Genomic DNA, 21,808 nt, shown 5'->3' on the forward strand with positions numbered 1-21,808 from the left:
AATTCAAATAAAGACACTGTGCTCATTTGATGCATTACAACATAATAAATCTGTATTTTGTATATGAAGATGGCAGAAGTTATCAAAGGTCTCAGAAATAATGGTAGAAAAGGGAGAGTACCAAGAATGTTTGGTGGTCCAAAACCCTTTTCTCATTTGAAATGAGTCTCTTACCTTTTTTGGAACATAACAATTTGATCTCGGGATATAATAGCCCTAAAACCACTGTTGAAAATTCCAACATTTAATTGCATGTATATTTCTATTTTTGTCTTTATTCACATTTTTCTATTTCATTCATGCTAACTAAACTGCAAGAAACTCTGGCTCCCACTCTGACCACAGACTACTATTAGGGCATTATAACCAGGACATCAGTTCTTTTTCTCCTTTTCCTTCCAAAAGTAATCCTTTGGCACATTGGCTTATTTAAAACAACACTGAAATTTTAGCAGAGATTTGTCATTTATCAGCATTCTATTTGAGACCATCAGAGAACAAAGCCAAAACTTATTTTAGTTCTGTATTCATACACTATGTAGATGCCTAGTCTATATTTTAATTCTGTATTCATACACTATACTGATGCTTGGTCCATAATTATGCCTTTCAACTTTGTATGTTTGTTCATTTGGATCCTTCCCTAACTGTCTAAGTAACGCACACTGACAGGGTCCAGGAAAGTTTTTATAAGCATTAGTCCCTATGATGAGTGTCCTCATCCCTGTCCTAATTTTTTTTAACACAGTACACTTCTCCACTACAATACTTACTCTCTTAACAAAAACTACAAGTACCTGATGAAAGTTTCATACTAAATACAAATCAAGGAAATAGTAATTAATATTCATAGTGAACACATCAAGCTTAACCCTTCTGGCTCTTTTGATAAATATAAGACAAGTGACAAGCCTTGTAACTGTAGAAATTCCTGTAGAAATTGCAATTACACACCTGTTGAAATTGCAATTACACACCTGATTTTCTAATGACAGTAATATACATGTCATTTTAATGTGGTGACATTTTCCTTATCAATGAGACTTGTGAGAGGTAGGAATGTCTGAATTATAGGACTTTTCCTGTAGTAAGACACAGTCCCATAATGTCAGATGTCAAACCTGATAACTATGATGGGCAAGGGAGTCTCCATAATTTCCACCAACATTTGTACTACTTAATAATCCATTTTAGTAAAACCTACATTTCTACAGATCTACCCAAAGGCACATGTTACATATATATGTAGCTGGCTGACTAAAATAACTGGAATTTTTCTGAATAAAGCCACGATTAAATTTGGATCAATTAGCAGTTGTTTTAATAGTATGTGCTTTATTCATGGATTGTTTGAAATTTTGGTGTGGATCAGCGAAGACACTTCAAATGTTTCTTTTGAATGAAAACTAACAAGTGAAACACAGCCTGTTTAAATGAAAACTAACAAATGTAACACAGTCTGTTCCAAAAAATAAATAAAAATAGTATGATAGTATGAAGCTTACATATGATGTCCATTAAAAAGAAAATGTGGTCAGCTTCCTTTGCAACAAGTTCTAGGCCGATAACAAGGAGGCATAATAGACAAAAAGAAATCAACAGTTGATGCTTGATAATGTTAGAAAATGCACACAGATTTTTTTTCTCATCTACATCTGTTTGTCCAAAGTTCACAGCAAAGTTATATCGATCCCTGCACTCAGTGTTAATAATTTTGATAAATATTTGCTAAATTGATGGAAATGGTTTCCATTTCTAAAATGAACTAGGTTTATACCATTATACCAGGACATTATTATGGTAAATTTGTGGTAATTTTACTCAGATCTGTAAATTTTGAGCTTAATTCATCAGCAGAGAAGGTCCAAGAAAACTAAAGGTTTTTGCCTATGGGTTTTGCCTATGGGTTTTGACTGTCTTTGTGTATTATTTTAAACTGACTTCTTGTCCATCAGCCTGAAACCAGAAATTGTCAGATTTCTGACAGTAACAACTATTTTTTTAAGGAACTGCACTATTTGTTTCTCTAATGTACAGATTGACAAAGGCTCATCTGCAGAAAGACTCATGCCATTTTTTAGGGTTATTGCTGTGAGTTTATTTATTTTTGTGGGCATTATTTTTCATGGTTTTGTGGGTAACATTTTTCATAGTTTAAGATGGTGCTTGAATATGTGGATCTGTCAGACTGAGTGAGCTGCACTTTACATAGAGTATGCACATTCAAGATGAAATCATGTAAATTTACCCCACAATTAAAATGAAAATCAGAGTACCTTGCACTGAAAAAGTCATATCCCATTTTCAAAATATAACTAGATGATTGAAAGGTAAACTATTATCATCTATTTTGATGATGCTAAAACATTTGATGAATAAATTTTACAAGATTAGCATGCAATTTTATACAGACTCTGCAACAGAGGAAGGAGGGCATAAACAGAAGCTTTCAGCCAAGTTTAGGCTGGACAAGAGAAAATATACATTTAAGGAAAGGAAGGAGAAACATTCAGGATGGTTGCTGGCAAAACAAGATTGATGTAACTTTAATAAATATTTTCTGAGTCAAAACATTTTAACAGTGTGAAGAAATTCATAGGTTGCTGTATAATTACCAAATACACCTGCAAGCGCGTCAGGTCCAACTGCAAACTGCTAGTGCATTATGTGATGGCAGATCAGAGTCTATGTGATGGCAGATCAGAGTCTATGTTGTTGGACCGGATCCATAATCAAGTTATTCACATAGTTGGTACACTTTACATATAGTGTGTGCAGTTTGATATTTTTGATATTTCAACAAGTTAACATATTACTTTATGTGAATATGATTGGCCCAAAATAATCACATGAAATTCTTTGCAGTATTCTCATTACTGACTGGCTGTGACCATGGGAATTTCCCTTGCACTGCCTTCTAGAACATTTTCTCTTTTAAAATAACTAACAATAACTTGGCAGCCATTTTTCCAATAAGCACTGGAAAAAAGGTTATGTCTTTCAGAATATGTCCGATTTACCCAATAGGGGTTCAATTCAAATGTGTGTGTGCTCTGGATTTTTAACGTAGCTTTAACAATATTTCAGTCATATCGCTATGATGTCTGCAGTGTGACAGTTTATAGTGATGTCTAGCACTGGGACATAATGCTGCAGACATGTAGCATGATGTCCCACCCAGTCACATTATCCTGACACCAGGCCGACCAGTCCTAACACTAACCTCTTAATGCTGAGGCCAAGCGAGGCAGCTGTTAGTACCATTTTTGTAAGTCTTTGGTATGACTTGGCCGTTGAACCCACAACCTAACCAGTAGGTCACTGGAGCGGTTTCAATAAAAATGAATTAAGAGTATATGTTTAACAAATGGGTAATGATTTAATATTAAATTTACAAAACTCACTGAAGATTTCCAGTTTATGCAAGCTTCATGAGCAAAACCTGGAAACTATTAAACTTGTTTCATAAATTCAGCATTAAATCACTGAGAGCCTTTACAGATACAGTATACTCAGTATAAAATCAGTGTCCAATATTAACTTTAACAATTTGTTGCACTTCAGGCCAGTGACATATGAAACAAGAAGCGAAATACCCTAATGACCTGCTCTGAAAATGAATGTTTTTTTGAACCACAGAACATATGACAATTTTGAAAGCTGCCAAATATAATGGCCGTAACAGGAAATGTCATTTTTTCACCACATTTCTTTAATTAACTCCCAGATAAGTAAACATTAAAATGTAAAACTATCACCAGCAAACATCCTTAAAGAATGAAAGGAATGTGAAAAATGCTGACAGCTATACAAGATCAGAGTCCCATACTAAGGAAGAAGACCTACAGCTTGTAAAAACAACATGTGAACTGAAAATAGCAACACAAATACATAAATGAACAGTCTAGTCTCAATGATGCAAGTCACATGATGCCCACAAATACAAAATGTAAAGATGGAGATGGAGGTAGCCATTCCTTACATTGTTCACAGTTCTGTCCCTGAATTGAAGTGACAGTTATATAAGCGTAACTTTAATAACTGAGACTAGACTGACAGGGAGGAAAATAATGAGAATAGTCGGAGATGTGCAAAAAGTCAAGGATAAACTGTGGATAAGGAAGAGGCCAAACACAAACTTTTTGATCATCAATTGCGTAGACTTGTTACCTCGTTCAGAATCTGTTTCTTCATCATACTCGCTTTCTGAGGGATATGCATTTATCTGTGGTCCTGAAGGAGCTGACACAAACACATACACACATATATAGATATATAAATATATTCCCAATACACACTGTGTATATTCATTGCTAACTCTAAACATTTCTATAATTTTCACAATAAGATGGAAAACAAGAGGTGTTAGTAAGCAGGAGCTTAAAAGATACCCCAACTTTTGTGGCAGGAATCAATATCTTTTAAGGTTCTGTTTAATAAACCCTAAAAAACAGATCACTGTGATTTAGTTCTGCTGCATGATACACTTCACCCCCGAATGCACTATACTGGCAATAGGTGAAAAGGTATTAAAACAAGAGCCAAGACATAAGTTTAAGAAATGTTGATTACACCCCTTAATGGGTTACAGTAACCCAGTTTTTTTGTCTGACACATATTCAGTTCAAACTACTCCCTAATATGCACATTTGGTGCAACAGGTGAACAAATATAGAAATACACCCCTCCATTTTTTTAGAATGATGTTGAATAAACTCAGAAAAGAAGGTCACAATGACATAATTTTGATATGCAACACAATTTCATTTTATAATATAATTTCAGTGTAAGTTTGTTGAAAATGTGCTAGAATTAAAACCCTGACATAATTACCAAATCATTAAAGAAATGTCAAACTGACCCAGTTTTGGTTATGTGGCAGCTGTTCATGACATGACACATTCACGATGCAAATCTAATGTCAATCATTCAGTTATATTTGTTGTAGATTGGATAGGGATGATAAATACAAGGAAAGATGGGCAGAAGAACAAAGTGAATCCTATATGTATGAAATGTATATACTCACATATGAACCCATGTGTGTATAAGCTGACCCCTCATATGAAATGTATATACTCACATATAAACCCATGTGTGTATAAGCTGACCCCTCATATGAAATGTATATACTCACATATAAACCCATGTGTGTATAAGCTGACCCCTCATATGAAATGTATATACTCACATATAAACCCATGTGTGTATAAGCTGACCCCTCATATGAAATGTATATACTCACATATAAACCCATGTGTGTATAAGCTGACCCCTCATATGAAATGTATATACTCACATATAAACCCATGTGTGTATAAGCTGACCCCTCATATGAAATGTATATACTCACATATGAACCCATGTGTGTATAAGCTGACCCCTCATATGAAATGTATATACTCACATATGAACCCATGTGTGTATAAGCTGACCCCTCATATGAAATGTATATACTCACATATAAACCCATGTGTGTATAAGCTGACCCCTCATATGAAATGTATATACTCACATATAAACCCAAGTGTGTATAATCTGACCCCTCATATGAAATGTATATACTCACATATAAACCCATGTGTGTATAATCTGACCCCTCATATGAAATGTATATACTCACATATAAACCCATGTGTGTATAAGCTGACCCCTCATATGAAATGTATATACTCACATATAAACCCATGTGTGTATAAGCTGACCCCTCATATGAAATGTATATACTCACATATAAACCCATGTGTGTATAAGCTGACCCCTCATATGAAATGTATATACTCACATATGAACCCATGTGTGTATAAGCTGACCCCTCATATGAAATGTATATACTCACATATAAATCCATGTGTGTATAAGCTGACCCCTCATATGAAATGTATATACTCACATATGAACCCATGTGTGTATAAGCTGACCCCTCATATGAAATGTATATACTCACATATAAACCCGTGTGTGTATAAGCTGACCCCTCAAGCTGAATAGGTAAAACTTTAAAAAGTGCATGACCCATGCATAAGCCAACCCATATGTCCAGCCATATTGAAAAATCTTGCTAATGACTGGATAAATTGAAACATGACTAAGAAGTCTTGAAAACAATATTAAATATTTTTAATTAAAATATTTTAGTCAGAAACCAGTAGAGAATGTTTAGTATGTGGATTTTGACCTGTTAGGTCTGGAATATTTTTATTTTTGATCTGTAAAAATTCCAGAATCGTCTTTTAAAAATCTGTGGCAGGTACCTTGAGTACAGCAGGTCCTGGGAGTCATGTTAAGCATGTGATCTTGTTTCAGTGATCTGTATTAACAATATATACAAGTAATCAACAATAAAACTTTAAAATTTTCAAGTTTAGACCTTGGCCCACAAATAACATGAACTCTCTTCTTCCAGGCTTTTATTTTATTTGGCTTAAATGTGTGTGTAGTGTGTGTTTATGTGTGTGTTTGCATGAATGTATGCATATGGTTTAATCAAGTGTCAACACAATACTGGCTATACGGTGTAGATTAAAAGGCAAATTCTAAAACTAAAAATATCAAGAACTCCAAACAAGAGTACCATGAGCAGTACATTAATATATAACTGAAAATCTATTGCAGAAGCCATTTTATATTTCAGTTAGTGACCTTGACCACTGATCTTTGACCCTTTTTGAGGATTCCTCCCTATTGCTATATGGTACTATTCATTTCGTAAAACAGATGGTGGAAGTGATTTTGAGGATTCCTTCCAACTATAATAACTAACTATACAGTACTACTGGTAATCACCTTCTAAGACAGATGGTGGTTGTGATTTTGAGAATTTTTCCCTATTCCTATAATAACCTGTAACATAGTACCACTCACCTTCTAAGACTGATGGTGGTTGTGATTTTGGGGAATCCTCAGTGGATCTTCTGGGTGTTTCTAAAATAAAATTTAATGGAAAGCAAGTTCATATTCAGTGTAATCTAATACAATAAATATACATTAGGCTTCATTAGATATGAGATTTTTCAAATGAATTGAATTAGGGCCAAATGTTGAAATTATTCAATGCATGTAATTCATTTCAGACATAATGAGAACAACTTTATGATTCTATGAAAACAATGCTTATATTTTGTTCAAGAGATCAGAAAAAAAGACTGACAACACCATACTGCCTTAAATTATTCAATAATGACACTGCTATAGCCATATTATACACTGCTATAGCCATATTATACACTGATGTAGCCATATTATACACTGCTATAGCCATATTATACACTGATGTAGCCATATTATACACTGCTATAGCCATATTATACACTGATGTAGCCATATTATACACTGCTATAGCCATATTATACACTGCTTTAACCGTATTATACACTGCTATAACCATATTATACACAGATGTAGGCATATTACACAGTGATGTAGCCATATGATATGCTGCTATAGCTGCATTATAGACTGCCACAGTGATAGCATGCTTGTTAATTATTTGATGTGTTGTCTGGGGTTTAATTCCCAGTTCTGCCATATGCAAGGATATATTTTGATCCATCAAAGGCCACTGTTTGTTGTTTGTTATGTTTTTTTCTCCTCTCAGTCATAAAATGTCTTCTACCTTAAGAACTATATAATATAACAATCCTATCCATTAGTTATTTCCCAATGATATAGGCCTCACAAGACAGCTAAGACATGTTTCTACTGCCTTTGGGGTTATGCTGCTTTTCATGCATTTGTCAACAATTCAAATCTGAGAGCAACAACTGTGGAATAAACTGGTGTTCTGTTCCGACAAGGAATAATACTTAAAAGTGCTCAAAAATATTTAATGCCATGGATCAACAGGAAGGATTATACTTACCTTCCGAATACAAAGGTCAGTTTAAATAGATTTATTGGTAACTAGTGAGTGATCCAACAATCCGCATGCATAACAAGCAGACCATCCCGAATGGATTGTCTCTTATACAGTTTTTCTCAACCACAACTGACATCAGAGGAAATAAAATGTTTGAGAACAACTTGCTGGTCTAAATCTGAACATGAAACATAGAGTACAAACTGTTACATCAACTACACCTTTACAAAGAAATAAGAAAGGATAGGTTGCTACCTGAGGAATCAAGCCCTGATGGCATGATATCTGAGACAACCCTGGACACTGCCTCATGGACAATGGACTCTGTGCCATTCTGGACCTCCTCAGTCTCTAATAATCTCCTCTTGACAGGCACACCAGCTCCCTGTATAAATTAAAGGTCTCAATTGTGACAGGATATTAAACTTGTATGACCTTATACAGCACGTTTCTGTGTGCATGCATGTCTCATGATGCAATACAAAAATCTCAAATAATTTGGTGATGACAGGTTTGGATTTCACAAGAATAACCTGAATCTAGATTTACAACTAGAATCTAGGAATTTCACGGGATAAAATGTAAGTCTAACTTATGTTTAACCCATCCAATCCTCTAAGTCTAGACTTAACATTTCAAGATGTTTTGATAAAACTGCAGCCAGGAGATGTCACAATTAAGGTAATGAATATTCTCTGGACTTAAAATGAATCACCAGAACAATTTTAATTTTCATGGTATGAAGTACATCCCTCCCTCAATAACCTGCTCATGACATGGTCCTAAAAAAAGTAAGGGCACAGGTTACTGAGGAACCTTTGAACAATTAAGTAAGGGATGGGCATCTACAGTGGAAGGAGGGGGAGTAAAGTCTCTGAATATTTGTTTAATGTTTGTGTTGGGAATAATTGTAAATAAAGTTTTCTTCTAATAAAGTTCTTCATTTTTCTGAATAAACTATCTTTATTTTTCAAACATCTAATCTCTGGAGATTATTTAAAATAATGCTCCAAGTAGTTTGAACAAACATCACAGTTTTTTGGCTTGTGAGTTTGGATACATTCTTGTGTTGCTGTAGATAAAGAATTTTTAAAAATGTTTGCTTAATAAAACTGAAAATTTATTGAAAGAAAAAATAATGTTGAAACTGTTTTTTTTAAATGGTCATATTAAAATACATGTACTGATGTGGTGATTTAATTGCAAATAACTGTACAATTTCTGCTCATTCTTTCAATAAAGCTCTGAGTGCCAAATTGGGAATTTAAGTTCACTATAAACTTTGGAACATGGACTGTCATGTCCCACTGCAATTTTTGTGGGGAAAAAAAAGAACTGAAGTTTGCTCTTATTTGACCACTGATCATACAAAACTGAGATACAATCATCATATACATGTACAAGAAGCAATTGTTAAAATAGATTAGAATAACCAGTAATAAAATGGATCTACTGCTGAAACATTGGAAACTTGTCGCAATATGATAGTTGTTATTGATCAAGTGTACCATAATAAGATATAGATAGAATTAATATGCCTACAGCTCTGGATAAATTGCCTAAAATTATACTGTTTTGCATAATTCTGAATGCATTAACAACTGTATTATTTATGAATCACTCTTGTCTAGAGCTGATTTTCTGCCTTAACATTTTTATGTGAGTTTCTGAGCCAATTTATAGAATTATTTTTATATTTTCTTTAAGATTCAAATACTATTTAGTGATTTAAATTTTCATGTTATTTTAGCAGTATTGGCATCTTAAAATATCAGCACACTAAAGCCAGTGATTTCATAACCACTCTCAGTGTTAACAGACCTGATGCAAAATGAAAGATAGCTCTGCCCACTAACCACATGGTCCTGCTAGAAAAAAGCCAACAAGAAATTACTCAGCAATCACTGCAACACTATCTGGATATAATGTTCCCAATGAATTTTCTGAGAATTATTTTTCTCATATAGCCACCTTTCACAAGTGCCAGAAAGCAAGAACTTTTAGCAAAGGTGTAAATATAAAGTCTGAATAATTTTTTATGTTGGAGGTAATCAGCTTAGAATATCTGAGATTATTTTGCAGACAGCAACAATCTGAGAAAATGCACAGAGTTAAAATAAACAAGCAGAAAAATCACAGCTGCTGACAGCATATGTGTCAATCTTAACTTCTAAAATGTAATGAAAACTGGGATTATATAAGTGCATTTATATTTAAATATTCATTCAAGTGTATTTTTCTCTGATACTGTGGATGGACTATTCAAACATACAAACAAGCTGTCATTTCCATTGACTATTTTGGTATTCAGCTGATCATGGGGATGGACTATTCATACATACAAACAGTCATTTCCGTTGACTATTTTGGTATTCAGCTGATCGTGGAGATGGCTGCAAACTTTAATCCACACTAAATATTTCTGTCAACTGTAATGAGCTTGGGAAACTGAATAAATTACATGCTACCAACAAGTCCATCTGGGTATCTACTGAGTTACAAAGGCTACCAACAAGTCCATATGGGTATCTACTGAGTTACAAAGGCTACCAACAAGTCCACCTGGGTATCTACTGAGTTACAAAGGCTACCAACAAATCCATCTGGGTATCTGCTGAGTTACAAAGGCTACCAACAAGTCCATATGGGTATCTGCTGAGTTACAAAGGCTACCAACAAGTCCATCTGGGTATCTGCTGAGTTACAAAGGCTACCAACAAGTCCATCTGGGTATCTTCTGAGTTACAAAGGCTACCAACAAGTCCATCTGGGTATCTGCTGAGTCACAAAGGCTCAAGGCACACCTTTTCACTACTGTCAAAAGATAAATCTGGTTTATCATGCAAATCAACCAAATAAATTCACCCATGTGAACATATTGTTTCCAAACGATTGTTAGATGAAAATGGCAGAATAAGTGGGTGTGTTTTAATTGGTCAAACACATTTTAGTATAAATAGCACTTTACATCAGGTCAATTATGCCATTCTACTTTGCAGTAATAATGCCAATATAATATCATGTCAATTATGCCATTCTACTTTGCAGTAATAATGCCAATATAATATCAGGTCAATTATGCCATTCAACTTTGCAGTAATAATGCTAATATAATATCAGGTCAATTATGCCATTCTACTTTGCAGTAATAATGCCAATATAATATCAGGTCAATTATGCCATTCAACTTTGCAGTAATAATGCTAATACAATATCAGGTCAATTATGCCATTCTACTTTGCAGTAATAATGCCAATATAATATCAGGTCAATTATGCCATTCTACTTTGCAGTAATAATGCCGATATAACAGCTGATCAATTATGTCATTCTACTTTGCAGTAATAATGCCAATATAATATCATGTCAATTATGCCATTCTACTTTGCAGTAATAATGCCAATATAATATCAGGTCAATTATGCCATTCTACTTTGCAGTAATAATGCCAATATAACAACTGATCAATTATGTCATTCTACTTTGCTGTAATAATGCCAATAAGACATCAGGTAAGTTATACCTTCTACTTTGCAGTAATAATGTCAATATAACATCATCATGATTATCTCATCTCTATCTGTGCAGTGAGGGTCAAAAAATACCAGCAAACATCCTTAATGTTACCTTTTATACAAAACAATCACGATGAAATTTTATTTTATTCTTTCAATTTTATTTGCAATTTTGTCTGGCTCATCTACAAAAAACAAATAGAAGCAAATTCATGGAAGACATCATTAAGGAAAAAGATTGTAAGCAGGACATTAAAGGCCTCTTCATACAGTTTGATAACTTCACTGCTTGAAATCTTATTTAAAGAGATAAAATTAAATTATTAGCAATGAGTACATTACAAAGGGCCCGACTCACAAAAATCTTGCTACAATTAGCTCTTGATGGGCAGTAACCTGAGGAACTTGTGTAAGGAAACCAAAGTTATGAGAAGATGGGCATCCAGGGGACAGTATTCCTTCAAATGATGACAAAAAATGCCTGAAATCCAACTCTTTCAAGGCCTCATCAATACATCCCATGTAAAGGATATGAAGCCAATCAAAAACTGCCATAACTCTGTTCAAAATGGAAAATACAAAGCAAAACTCAAAAGGCACATTTAGGCCTATGAAAAATGTTCATTCAAATTGCATCTCAATATGCTGAATGGTTCTTGAACTATAATGACAACATCTATGTAAAGATATGAAGCTGACTGAGAAGGGCCATAACTCTGTCCAAAATGATGTATAAAAGACATAAATCAAAAAGTATTATCTAGGTCAAAACGTAATGTTCTTGCTATATTCCATCAGAATATACTAAATGGTACTTAACTGCAGGTGACAATCCAAGACTCCATATAAACACAGAATTTGCTCAATAAGGGAAATAATTCTCTCTAAAATGAAGTAGAAGAGACTAAAGCCCATAAATGGCATGTGTAAATCTAAAAGACAATTTTCATACAAAATTTAAACAAAATATGTTAACAGGTCTTGAGATATCACAGCACTTTCCCATGTTAGCTCTGAATTTAATTGTCAAGAACAATAACTCTATTCAAACTGGAATGGACAAGGCAAAACCATACAACGGGCATCTAGGTCTAGAACAGTGGTTCCCAAAGTGAGCGGTACCACACTCTTGAGGGTGGTGAGATTATCAAGGAGGATGGGGGTACCAATGCTGAATAATGCTTTTTACGGGGGTGGGGGGGAGAAGCTGAGGATAACCAGGTGAGCGGTGGCCCAAAAAAGTGTGAGAACCACTGGTCTAGAAGATAATGTGCACACCAACTTGCAACAGAACACATCGGCTGGTTTTTGCAATTTAATTTTAATAAGCAAAATCTCATGTGAAGATGTTTAGTTAATTGTTGAGAACCATACGTTAATCATGAACTAAAATGACAAGAAAACCATAAAAGGCATATCAAGGTCTATGAGACAATGTTCACATCAAACTGTATCAGAATATGCTCTTACAAGATTTTGTTTACAAGCAGCATCCATTTGAAAATATGATGTTAATTCTTAAAGGCCATAGCTCTATCCACGATGGAGTTGATGACATAAAAGACACAGCTAAATCTATATTACAATATACACACCATACTGGAATTTGTTGAATGGTTACTGAACTATACTGGTTACAAGGACCTGCTGTAGTGTTTTAAAATTGGTTTGAAAAGAGTAGATGCAATGTTTACATAAAAGGGCTGTAGACCATGGGTTGTAAAAAGGGTAGATGAAATGTTAACTTATAATGACTACAGACCATGGGTTGTAAAAAGGGTAGATGCAATGTTAACATATAAGGGCTGCTGACCATGGGTTGTAAAAAGGGTAGATGCAATGTTAACATATAAGGGCTATAGACCATGGGTTGTAAAAAGGGTAGATGCAATGTTAACATATAAGGGCTATAGACCATGGGTTGTATAAAAAGGGTAGATGCAATGTTAACATGTAAGGGCTATAGACCATGGGTTGTATAAAAAGGGTAGATGCAATGTTAACATATAAGGGCTGTTGACCATGGGTTGTAAAAAGGGTAGATGCAATGTTAGCATATAAGGGCTATAGACCATGGGTTGTATAAAAAGGGTAGATGCAATGTTAACATATAAGGGCTGTTGACCATGGGTTGTAAAAAGGGTAGATGCAATGTTAACAAATAAGGGCTATAGACCATGAGTTGTATAAAAAGGGTAGATGAAATGTTAACATATAAGGGCTATAGACCATGGGATGTAAAAAGAAGTGAAAATGGGTGGATGGATAGATGGCGCTGATGAAACTTTTAATTCATTTTGACTTAAAACAGAATACTAACAATTATAAACATCTGATCTCTCATTAACATATATCAGAACACCAAGTTTAAGTAAAATCCAAAGGATGTAAAGACACAGAAAACAGAAAATAAAATGGAACATCAGGGATATACTTACTCCATCAAGCACTGACACTGAATATTCAAAAACATGCTCATCCATAATCTTGTTGATATAAAGATAAACATCCATCACAAAAAAATATACTCACCCATTACAAACTAATTAACTATTCATATGCAAACAAAGTGGTAACTGAAGTAATATATCAGGACCAATAACTCCATGAAATAAAGATGCAAAATGCTGACAACTCATCAAAATTCTCATCAACAAAAATCTTTATGGAAATTCAATAATGATACAATGAGTTCTGCTGTAGAAAGGAAAATGGCTTGGTCATAAAATCATGGACCATAACTCCTCCAATTGATAATTTAAAACACTGATGAGCAAACGCATCCAAGAGCTCATTAATATAAAGCTGCATGTATAAAATTTGTTTACATGTCGGTAATAAAGCAAATCAATCCATCAACCTCCACCTCAAAAGAAATTGTGTAAAACAATTGTAGAAGAGTTTCAAAAATTAATCTATATACCAAAGAAGGGAAGAACGAAAAGATGGACAAGATGTATGATCCTTTGTTATTCCCTATCTTCCTCCAAACAAGAGAAAGACTGAACAAAAGAATAATCAACAAGTTCTTAACTCCACGACCCAGAGAGAATACTAGCTGATACAGTGACCTTTTAACATGATGTTTCCTACTAAAAATAAGATAAAACTGAAGATACTTTCTGGTGCAAAAGACAACAAAATAAAGAAGAAAATATTACTGTCATGATAAAATGACCAGAAAATGTCCCGTTGCAATTCTCTAATGGAGTGATTTATTGGAATTTTATGTACCCTAGGTGGTTGTGAGACTGCCGTTGCTGAAGTTTCAGCTCTAACAGTATCTTTCTCAGGTTGTTCTTGTCTGGGCATGGGAGTTGAGGTAGCACTGGGTTGAGGAAATTTTGCTGCTATTCTACGTGATGCACCATTGGTGGCTCTGGTAGAGTCTTCACTTGCAGTGAGTTTTACTGGTACATCCACAGGAGCTGCTTCCTTCTGAAATTTCAATTTTGATACAAGTCATCTTAATACTTTTTAAAATGTTTGATGACCAAGCAAATATTGCAAATTTGACAGTCCCATTTCATTAGGATCAGAAAACATGAACTATATATTTCAAAGATTTATGTGTGAATGACTTTAATAGTTGCTTTTACCAATCAAAATTTATCAATCAAAGATTAATATTAGCATCATACAAAGTCTGCTGGGCTCAAACGTGCACTGGGATAGATTATAATAAAGAAAGATAAATTAAAATATAGCACAAAGGTCAACAAGGTCAACATAATTAATCATTACCTGAGAAACTGTCAAAGGCAAATAATGCTTCACATCAGGAAAATTGTTTGATTTGTTATGATGAGTCTAAACACTTTAAAATTGTTTTTCATCCTGAAAAGCTGCAAAACTTTGGTGGGATTTATCCATGAAGTGTACTTACAAATGATATAATCAAACAGGTTTGAAAGATGTAATTGATATAATCAAACTGGCTTGAAAGATGTAATTCATATAATCAAACAGGTTTGAAAGATGTAATTCATATAATCAAACAGGTTTGAAAGATGTAATTCATATAATCAAACAGGTTTGAAAGATGTAATTCATATAATCAAACTGGCTTGAAAGATGTAATTCATATAATCAAACTGGCTTGAAAGATGTAATTCATATAATCAAACAGGCTTGAAAGATGTAATTCATATAATCAAACTGGCTTGAAAGATGTAATTTATATAATCAAACTGGCTTGAAAGATGTAATTCATATAATCAAACTGGCTTGAAAGATGTAATTCATTCGGACTAAGGATGAAACATTACAATCGTCTATGTACCAGTAACCTCCACCCCACCCACCCACCATATATTCATCCCCAAAAAGAAGCATGATAAAAGGCCAAAGGAAAAGGGCCTTAAATGCATCAGAAACCACTCATGGAGCAAGATGAAACTGACACTCAGTTACATGCATACACAACCCTGCATTTCTTTTAAGTTCACATTTTGTACTGACATTTTTTATTAAAGCAGATTAAGGGTCATGTTATAAGTGTGACATAAAAAAAACCTGACAGATCTTGGGGTAATATTGGAAACTCTATGATTGCAGTACACACAAATAGCATCAACTTGAATATTTTTACATTTTCATGCCACTATTCACATGATGGTATGTACTAATTTGTCCATTTCATGACAGTATTCATTACACAATACTTGTATCTACAGTTAGTTAGATTTTAATAATTTGAAGGTATTAATGGTAAATGAAATATTACCCACTGCAAAGTGAAGTGTCTGCCAACATGGTTTATCGCAGACGTTTTTTACAAGTATATTGCTTCTATTTTCATGCAAGTCTGAACAACTTGTGTTCATCTTATATTTTGTGTTTTGTTGTAAATACTGATTACATCTAATGCAATACAAGTTTTGATTTATTTATATTTTCCTTTTCCATAATCCAGATGTAATTCCCAAGTGATATTTCCCCAAGTTATTGGTCAGTTGTCATGGGCCAATAAGCCCTCGGCTTGAAAAGACAGCACTCACTATGTTTTTATGTTGGCAATCCTTTTAGTTGCGCTGCAAATTTTACACTTGTTCAGTACCAAGTGGAGTTTGTCAACTTCCTGAATATGTTTGATCTTAATCCTTCAGCTTGTAAAGGCAGCCCTCTAGTTGTATTCTCTTGCAAAAACTCTTTCAAGTAACAGAGGGTTGTTATTGGAACTCCCTGTAATCTGGCTGCACAACTGACACCTGTTCAGTTCCATCCTTTAACAATGTCATGAACTGTAAGTGTCAGTTACAGAGCCCAACGTCAGTCTCCATTTAAAAACCCAAATATCACAGTAAAGGCAAGGAATATGAATTTGATGACATTTATGAAGACCAGACGATGCAATGATGGAGAATTTCAGAACTTTATTTGGTCAGTCAGTCAATGGCAATGAATTCTTGGGCTCGGAATAATCTAGTCAATCTTCTAAATTCAAATCTAGACAGAAATCAGTGCCTTTCGCAGCATGATGTAGCAAATCAAAAGTATGACATTTAATTTCTAAATCAGACTCTTACTTCAATGTTACTCTCACCTGAGTTGATCCTTTTGTTATAGTCTTTGGTGGCACATAAGTAAACTGCCATCTAAGCTCCACTTCTATTGTTCCATTCACTTTGCCATTTGGTCCCTTTAACTCAAACATCCCTGTAACCCCTTTATCATGAGCCAGTGGTATCAGAGGGATATCTGCTATACCCAGGTAGGCAGTTTGTTCTGGGTCTGTGTCATCGAAGACAAATATCTTCAAGGGCTGCAAGAGAACCAGTAAAACATAACAGTAACAGAACTAAATGTATACCTTTATGAACAAATCAGCAGCTGTTACCTGAATGATATCCTGTTTATTCTGGTCTTTTCAGGGACTGAAGAAATACAATTTTTTAAACAAAGTTATCAGATGACCCCTAGACTTATCATTTGAGAAATATATTTTTCAGCTATATAAAGCTTACATTGAGATGAAGACAATAGAGAACCTGTTTACTAATAATTATGATACATTTAATAAAGAAAATAGGGAAAAGGATTCATGGTGAATATAAATGTTCTGTTGTAGCCATGTTATCACAACTGGTTAGTTGTTGTTGATGTTGTTGTTGGGTTTAACGCCATTTTTCAGCACACGATAGGCTATACATGGCAGCCAGTATCAATGGTGGAGGCGGCCAGTATTAATGGTGGAGGAAGAACCTGGGAAAACCCCAGAAAGAACCACCGACCCATGAGAAGCTATTGGCAAGCTTTCTCACATACCTACATTAGCCGAATCCGAGACTCGAACCCACGCAGACAGAGGTGAGATGGCAGTGATCCATAACGGAGAGCGCTTTAGACCACTCGGCCATTCGGGGCCCCCAACTGGTTAGTAACTGGCAACAAACAGTAAAGTATATAATAAAGACAGATATGTTTAGTTTTCTCATCAGTCTAGAGGTTTTACTTCTTGGTTTGCACAGGATGATCCATTATTTCAATAATGGATACTGGGTACATTTTATTTCAGCATGCAGCAGATGAAATGGTTGGTTGCCATGGCAACTAAATTCAGTGTAGAATGTGTACAAATCATGAAAAAATTACATAATTTGTATTATTCATTTAAAGCTATTTGTTTGCTTGCCAGATCAGTTAGAGTTTGAATTTTTTAAATTTATGAAAGAGAAAAGTGAGATTTACTAATTATTTGTCTTAGATTGTCCAAGTTCCATGTAAAATAGGCACAACAGTTTTTGTGTTTTCAGTGAAGTATTAGGACTGAACACTTAAAATCAATACAGTTTGCTGTATATTCTGTGTTTATATCTTTCTTGAATGTACAAACATGGTCTTAAGCATTTCAAATATAAAAATGTATTTTGGTATCACATTTAATTTGTTGAAATTTATACCAAACAGCTTGATTGCTATGGTAACAATAAAAAAATGCAGCAATCATTTTAAAATATTGGAGATCATTTTATACCATATATCCCAAATATGAATGCCTGTGTTCAAGTTCAAAAAACTTTTATGCCTATTTATTTACATGTAAACATATTTATTATTTATTCACATCTATATATATATATATATATATATATATATAATGCATTATTTTGATCCAGACACTAGGAATATACAACAATGACCACTAATGATGAACAAAGCTCTTGTATCCTATGATCAGGATTTTATTTACAAAAAGTGAGATCAGCTTAAAATGTGTCACAAGATTTTCCTGTTATGCAAACTTTAGTTACCTGTAAGTCAGGATTACTGTATATAATCATGGATCTATTGTTTTACATAATGAAATAATGAGTTTATGATGAATGCCTTAAGATTAGATACAAAGAAAACCACCAGAAAATAAGGCAGTTGTCAAAAGATAAAAAATGAACTTGACTTGCATCGGTTGCTGAAATAAGCATTTAAATATTTGCATTCAAGATTGGATAGTAGTTTCAATAAACTAAAAATATGTAACATTAAATAAAGATTTAAAAAAAATGAAACACACTTTTTGACCTAAATTTTACCAAAAGAAACAAGCACTATCAATTAGTGGAGCAGACAAGTGTCACAGAATAAGGCAAGAAATAACTTGGTTTCACCTTAGAAAACTTTGATCATTTTCGTTGCACATGTGTACAACGTTACCTAGGGTGGATAATTGTTTTTCTAGGTAAGCGACTAAAATAGCATGCATCTCATTGTACATCGCTTGCGGCAAGAGATGCGAAAAGCATGTTATGCACAGGTATTTTACCCTTACTAATACTCATTCTCACGTAGATTTAAGGCAAGTTTATTTTCTAACTGACACACTGGTCTTTTGGATCTTGTCATGGAGTGAACATTCTCTATTTTTGCTCTACAGCCATAAGGCTGTCTCTGCGTATGTCTATATTATGTCAGTGCACATTGTTGATCCATGAAGGGTGGGTGTGGCCAATACAAGTGGGCCAACCCAATTCAGGAAAACTGTGTGCTCTCTATACGTGTGTACGGGTATATCAGGCTGTCTGTCTGGCCATCTGTGTGTCTATATGGACATGGAAGATGATGTAACCATCAAGGCCATATGAAGATGAAACTGCTAATTTCTAAACTTGTGCACATGGTGGATCCGTGAAGGGTGTGTGTGGCCAATACAAGTGTGAGCCAACCCAAGAATTCAGGAGAACTGCGTGGTTTGTCAGTGGACACATTTGCAAGTTTTTACAAATACTTATAAATCATATGACTCTACAAATGACCAAGTTATATGTTTGTTTCAAATCACTTGTTTCAATTGAGTACAATTGAGTCATTTTGATTACATAAGATTATTTGAATCTTATTTTCATTCCATGAGATTATTTGAATCTTATTTACATTCCATGAGATTATTTGAATCTTATTTTCATTCCATGAGATTATTTGATTTTTATTTTCATTCCATGAGATTATTTGATTCTTATTTACATTCCATGAGATTATTTGAATCTTATTTACATTCCATGAGATTATTTGAATCTTATTTTCATTCCATGAGATTATTTGAATCTTATTTTCATTCCATGAGATTATTTGAATCTTATTTTCATTCCATGAGATTATTTGAATCTCACTTTCATTACATGAGATTAATTAAACCTTTCTTTCATTACATGAGATGATATGAATTTGAATATATAAATCATTTTTTTTTGTTTTCCTATTTGTGAATGTTTTGATGAACTAACTGAATGAGACATATGTTTGGAGCATGAAAGAATCACTGTATTTGTAGATGATATATATTTTTATTTCATTTCATAAACTTCCATCTTTCATCACATTGTGTTGTGTTGTCATTTGATCCAAGCATCCATTCAGATCTATCCTGTTACAATAAGAATTTGCCATGCCATGTGACTAAAGTTTTTCATTTGTTTCTAAAAACAGACAAATATTCAAGGATTTAATTTAATATCTTTCCAGGCTTGTAAATGTTATGCAGAAAATCCATTTTTTTGAGAAATTAGTGACTCTTGGATATAAACTAAAGAAGTAAACAAAATGGGGTGAGTTATTTTTAGCATATAATATAGCCTTGTTCCAAAGTGTGAACTTTGCTCTAATATACTTCTTGAAACCTTGATAACAATACGTTTGACTAGTTCAAATAATAGAATATTCCCATTTATATTATCAAAAACCTTGATAACAATAAGCTTGGCTAGTTCAAAGAATAGAATATTCCCATTTATATTATCAAAAACCTTGATAACAATAAGCTGGCTAATTTAAAGAATAGAATATTCCCATTTATATTATCAAAAACCTTGATAACAATAAGCTGGCTAGTTCAAAGAATAGAATATTCCCATTTATATTATTAAAAACCTTGATAACAATAAGCTTGGCTAGTTCAAAGAATAGAATATTCCATTTATATTATCAAAAACCTTGATAACAATAAGCTGGCTAGTTCAAAGAATAGAATATTCCCATTTATATTATCAAAAACCTTGATAACAATAAGCTTGACTAGTTCAAAGAATAGAATATTCCCATTTATATTATTAAAAACCTTGATAACAATAAGCTGGCTAGTTCAAAGAATAGAATATTCCCATTTATATTATCAAAAACCTTGATAACAATAAGCTTGACTAGTTCAAAGAATAGAATATTCCCATTTATATTATCAAAAACCTTGATAACAATAAGCTTGGCTAGTTCAAAGAATAGAATATTCCCATTTATATTATCAAAAACCTTGATAACAATAAGCTTGACTAGTTCAAAGAATAGAATATTCCCATTTACATTATCAAAAACCTTGATAACAATAAGCTTTGCTAGTTCAAAGAATAGAATATTCCCATTTATATTATCAAAAACCTTGATAACAATAAGCTTCGCTAGTTCAAAGAATAGAATATTCCCATTTATATTATCAAAAACCTTGATAACAATAAGCTTCGCTAGTTCAAAGAATAGAATATTCCCATTTATATTATTAAAAACCTTGATAACAATAAGCTTGACTAGTTCAAAGAATAGAATATTCCCATTTATATTATCAAAAACCTTGATAACAATAAGCTTGACTAGTTCAAAGAATAGAATATTCCCATTTATATTATCAAAAACCTTGATAACAATAAGCTTGACTAGTTCAAAGAATAGAATATTCCCATTTATATTATTAAAAACCTTGATAACAATAAGCTTGGCTAGTTCAAAGAATAGAATATTCCCATTTATATTATCAAAAACCTTGATAACAATAAGCTTGACTAGTTCAAAGAATAGAATATTCCCATTTATATTATCAAAAACCTTGATAACAATAAGCTTGACTAGTTCAAAGAATAGAATATTCCCATTTATATTATTAAAAACCTTGATAACAATAAGCTGGCTAGTTCAAAGAATAGAATACTCCCATTTATATTATCAAAAACCTTGA

The 21,808-nt window shown here is 33.5% G+C and overlaps 1 protein-coding gene across 4 annotated transcripts in view; it reads right to left on the reverse strand.

Annotated features, from left to right (window-relative positions):
• The window catches only part of LOC149779856 (protein fantom-like), a 197,238-nt gene that overhangs the window by 45,000 nt on the left and 130,430 nt on the right, over window positions 1–21,808 (reverse strand). For 2 of the 4 annotated variants that reach the window (XM_089936524.1, XM_089936525.1), the window contains exons 27-31: window positions 16,919–17,137; window positions 14,608–14,811; window positions 8,114–8,243; window positions 6,865–6,924; window positions 4,171–4,242 (exon numbers count right to left, since the gene is read on the reverse strand). In XM_089936524.1, coding sequence (XP_089792650.1) covers window positions 4,171–4,242; window positions 6,865–6,924; window positions 8,114–8,243; window positions 14,608–14,811; window positions 16,919–17,137 — 685 coding nt within the window. The remainder of the gene's footprint in view (window positions 1–4,170; window positions 4,243–6,864; window positions 6,925–8,113; window positions 8,244–14,607; window positions 14,812–16,918; window positions 17,138–21,808) is intronic. The other 2 variants (XM_089936526.1, XM_089936527.1) reach the window with 2 other exon arrangements.

Source organism: Sinohyriopsis cumingii, chromosome 16 (assembly GCF_028554795.1).
Source record: "Sinohyriopsis cumingii isolate HCF-2022 chromosome 16, ASM2855479v2, whole genome shotgun sequence".
In the NCBI taxonomy this organism is placed as follows: Eukaryota; Metazoa; Mollusca; class Bivalvia; order Unionida; family Unionidae; genus Sinohyriopsis; species Sinohyriopsis cumingii.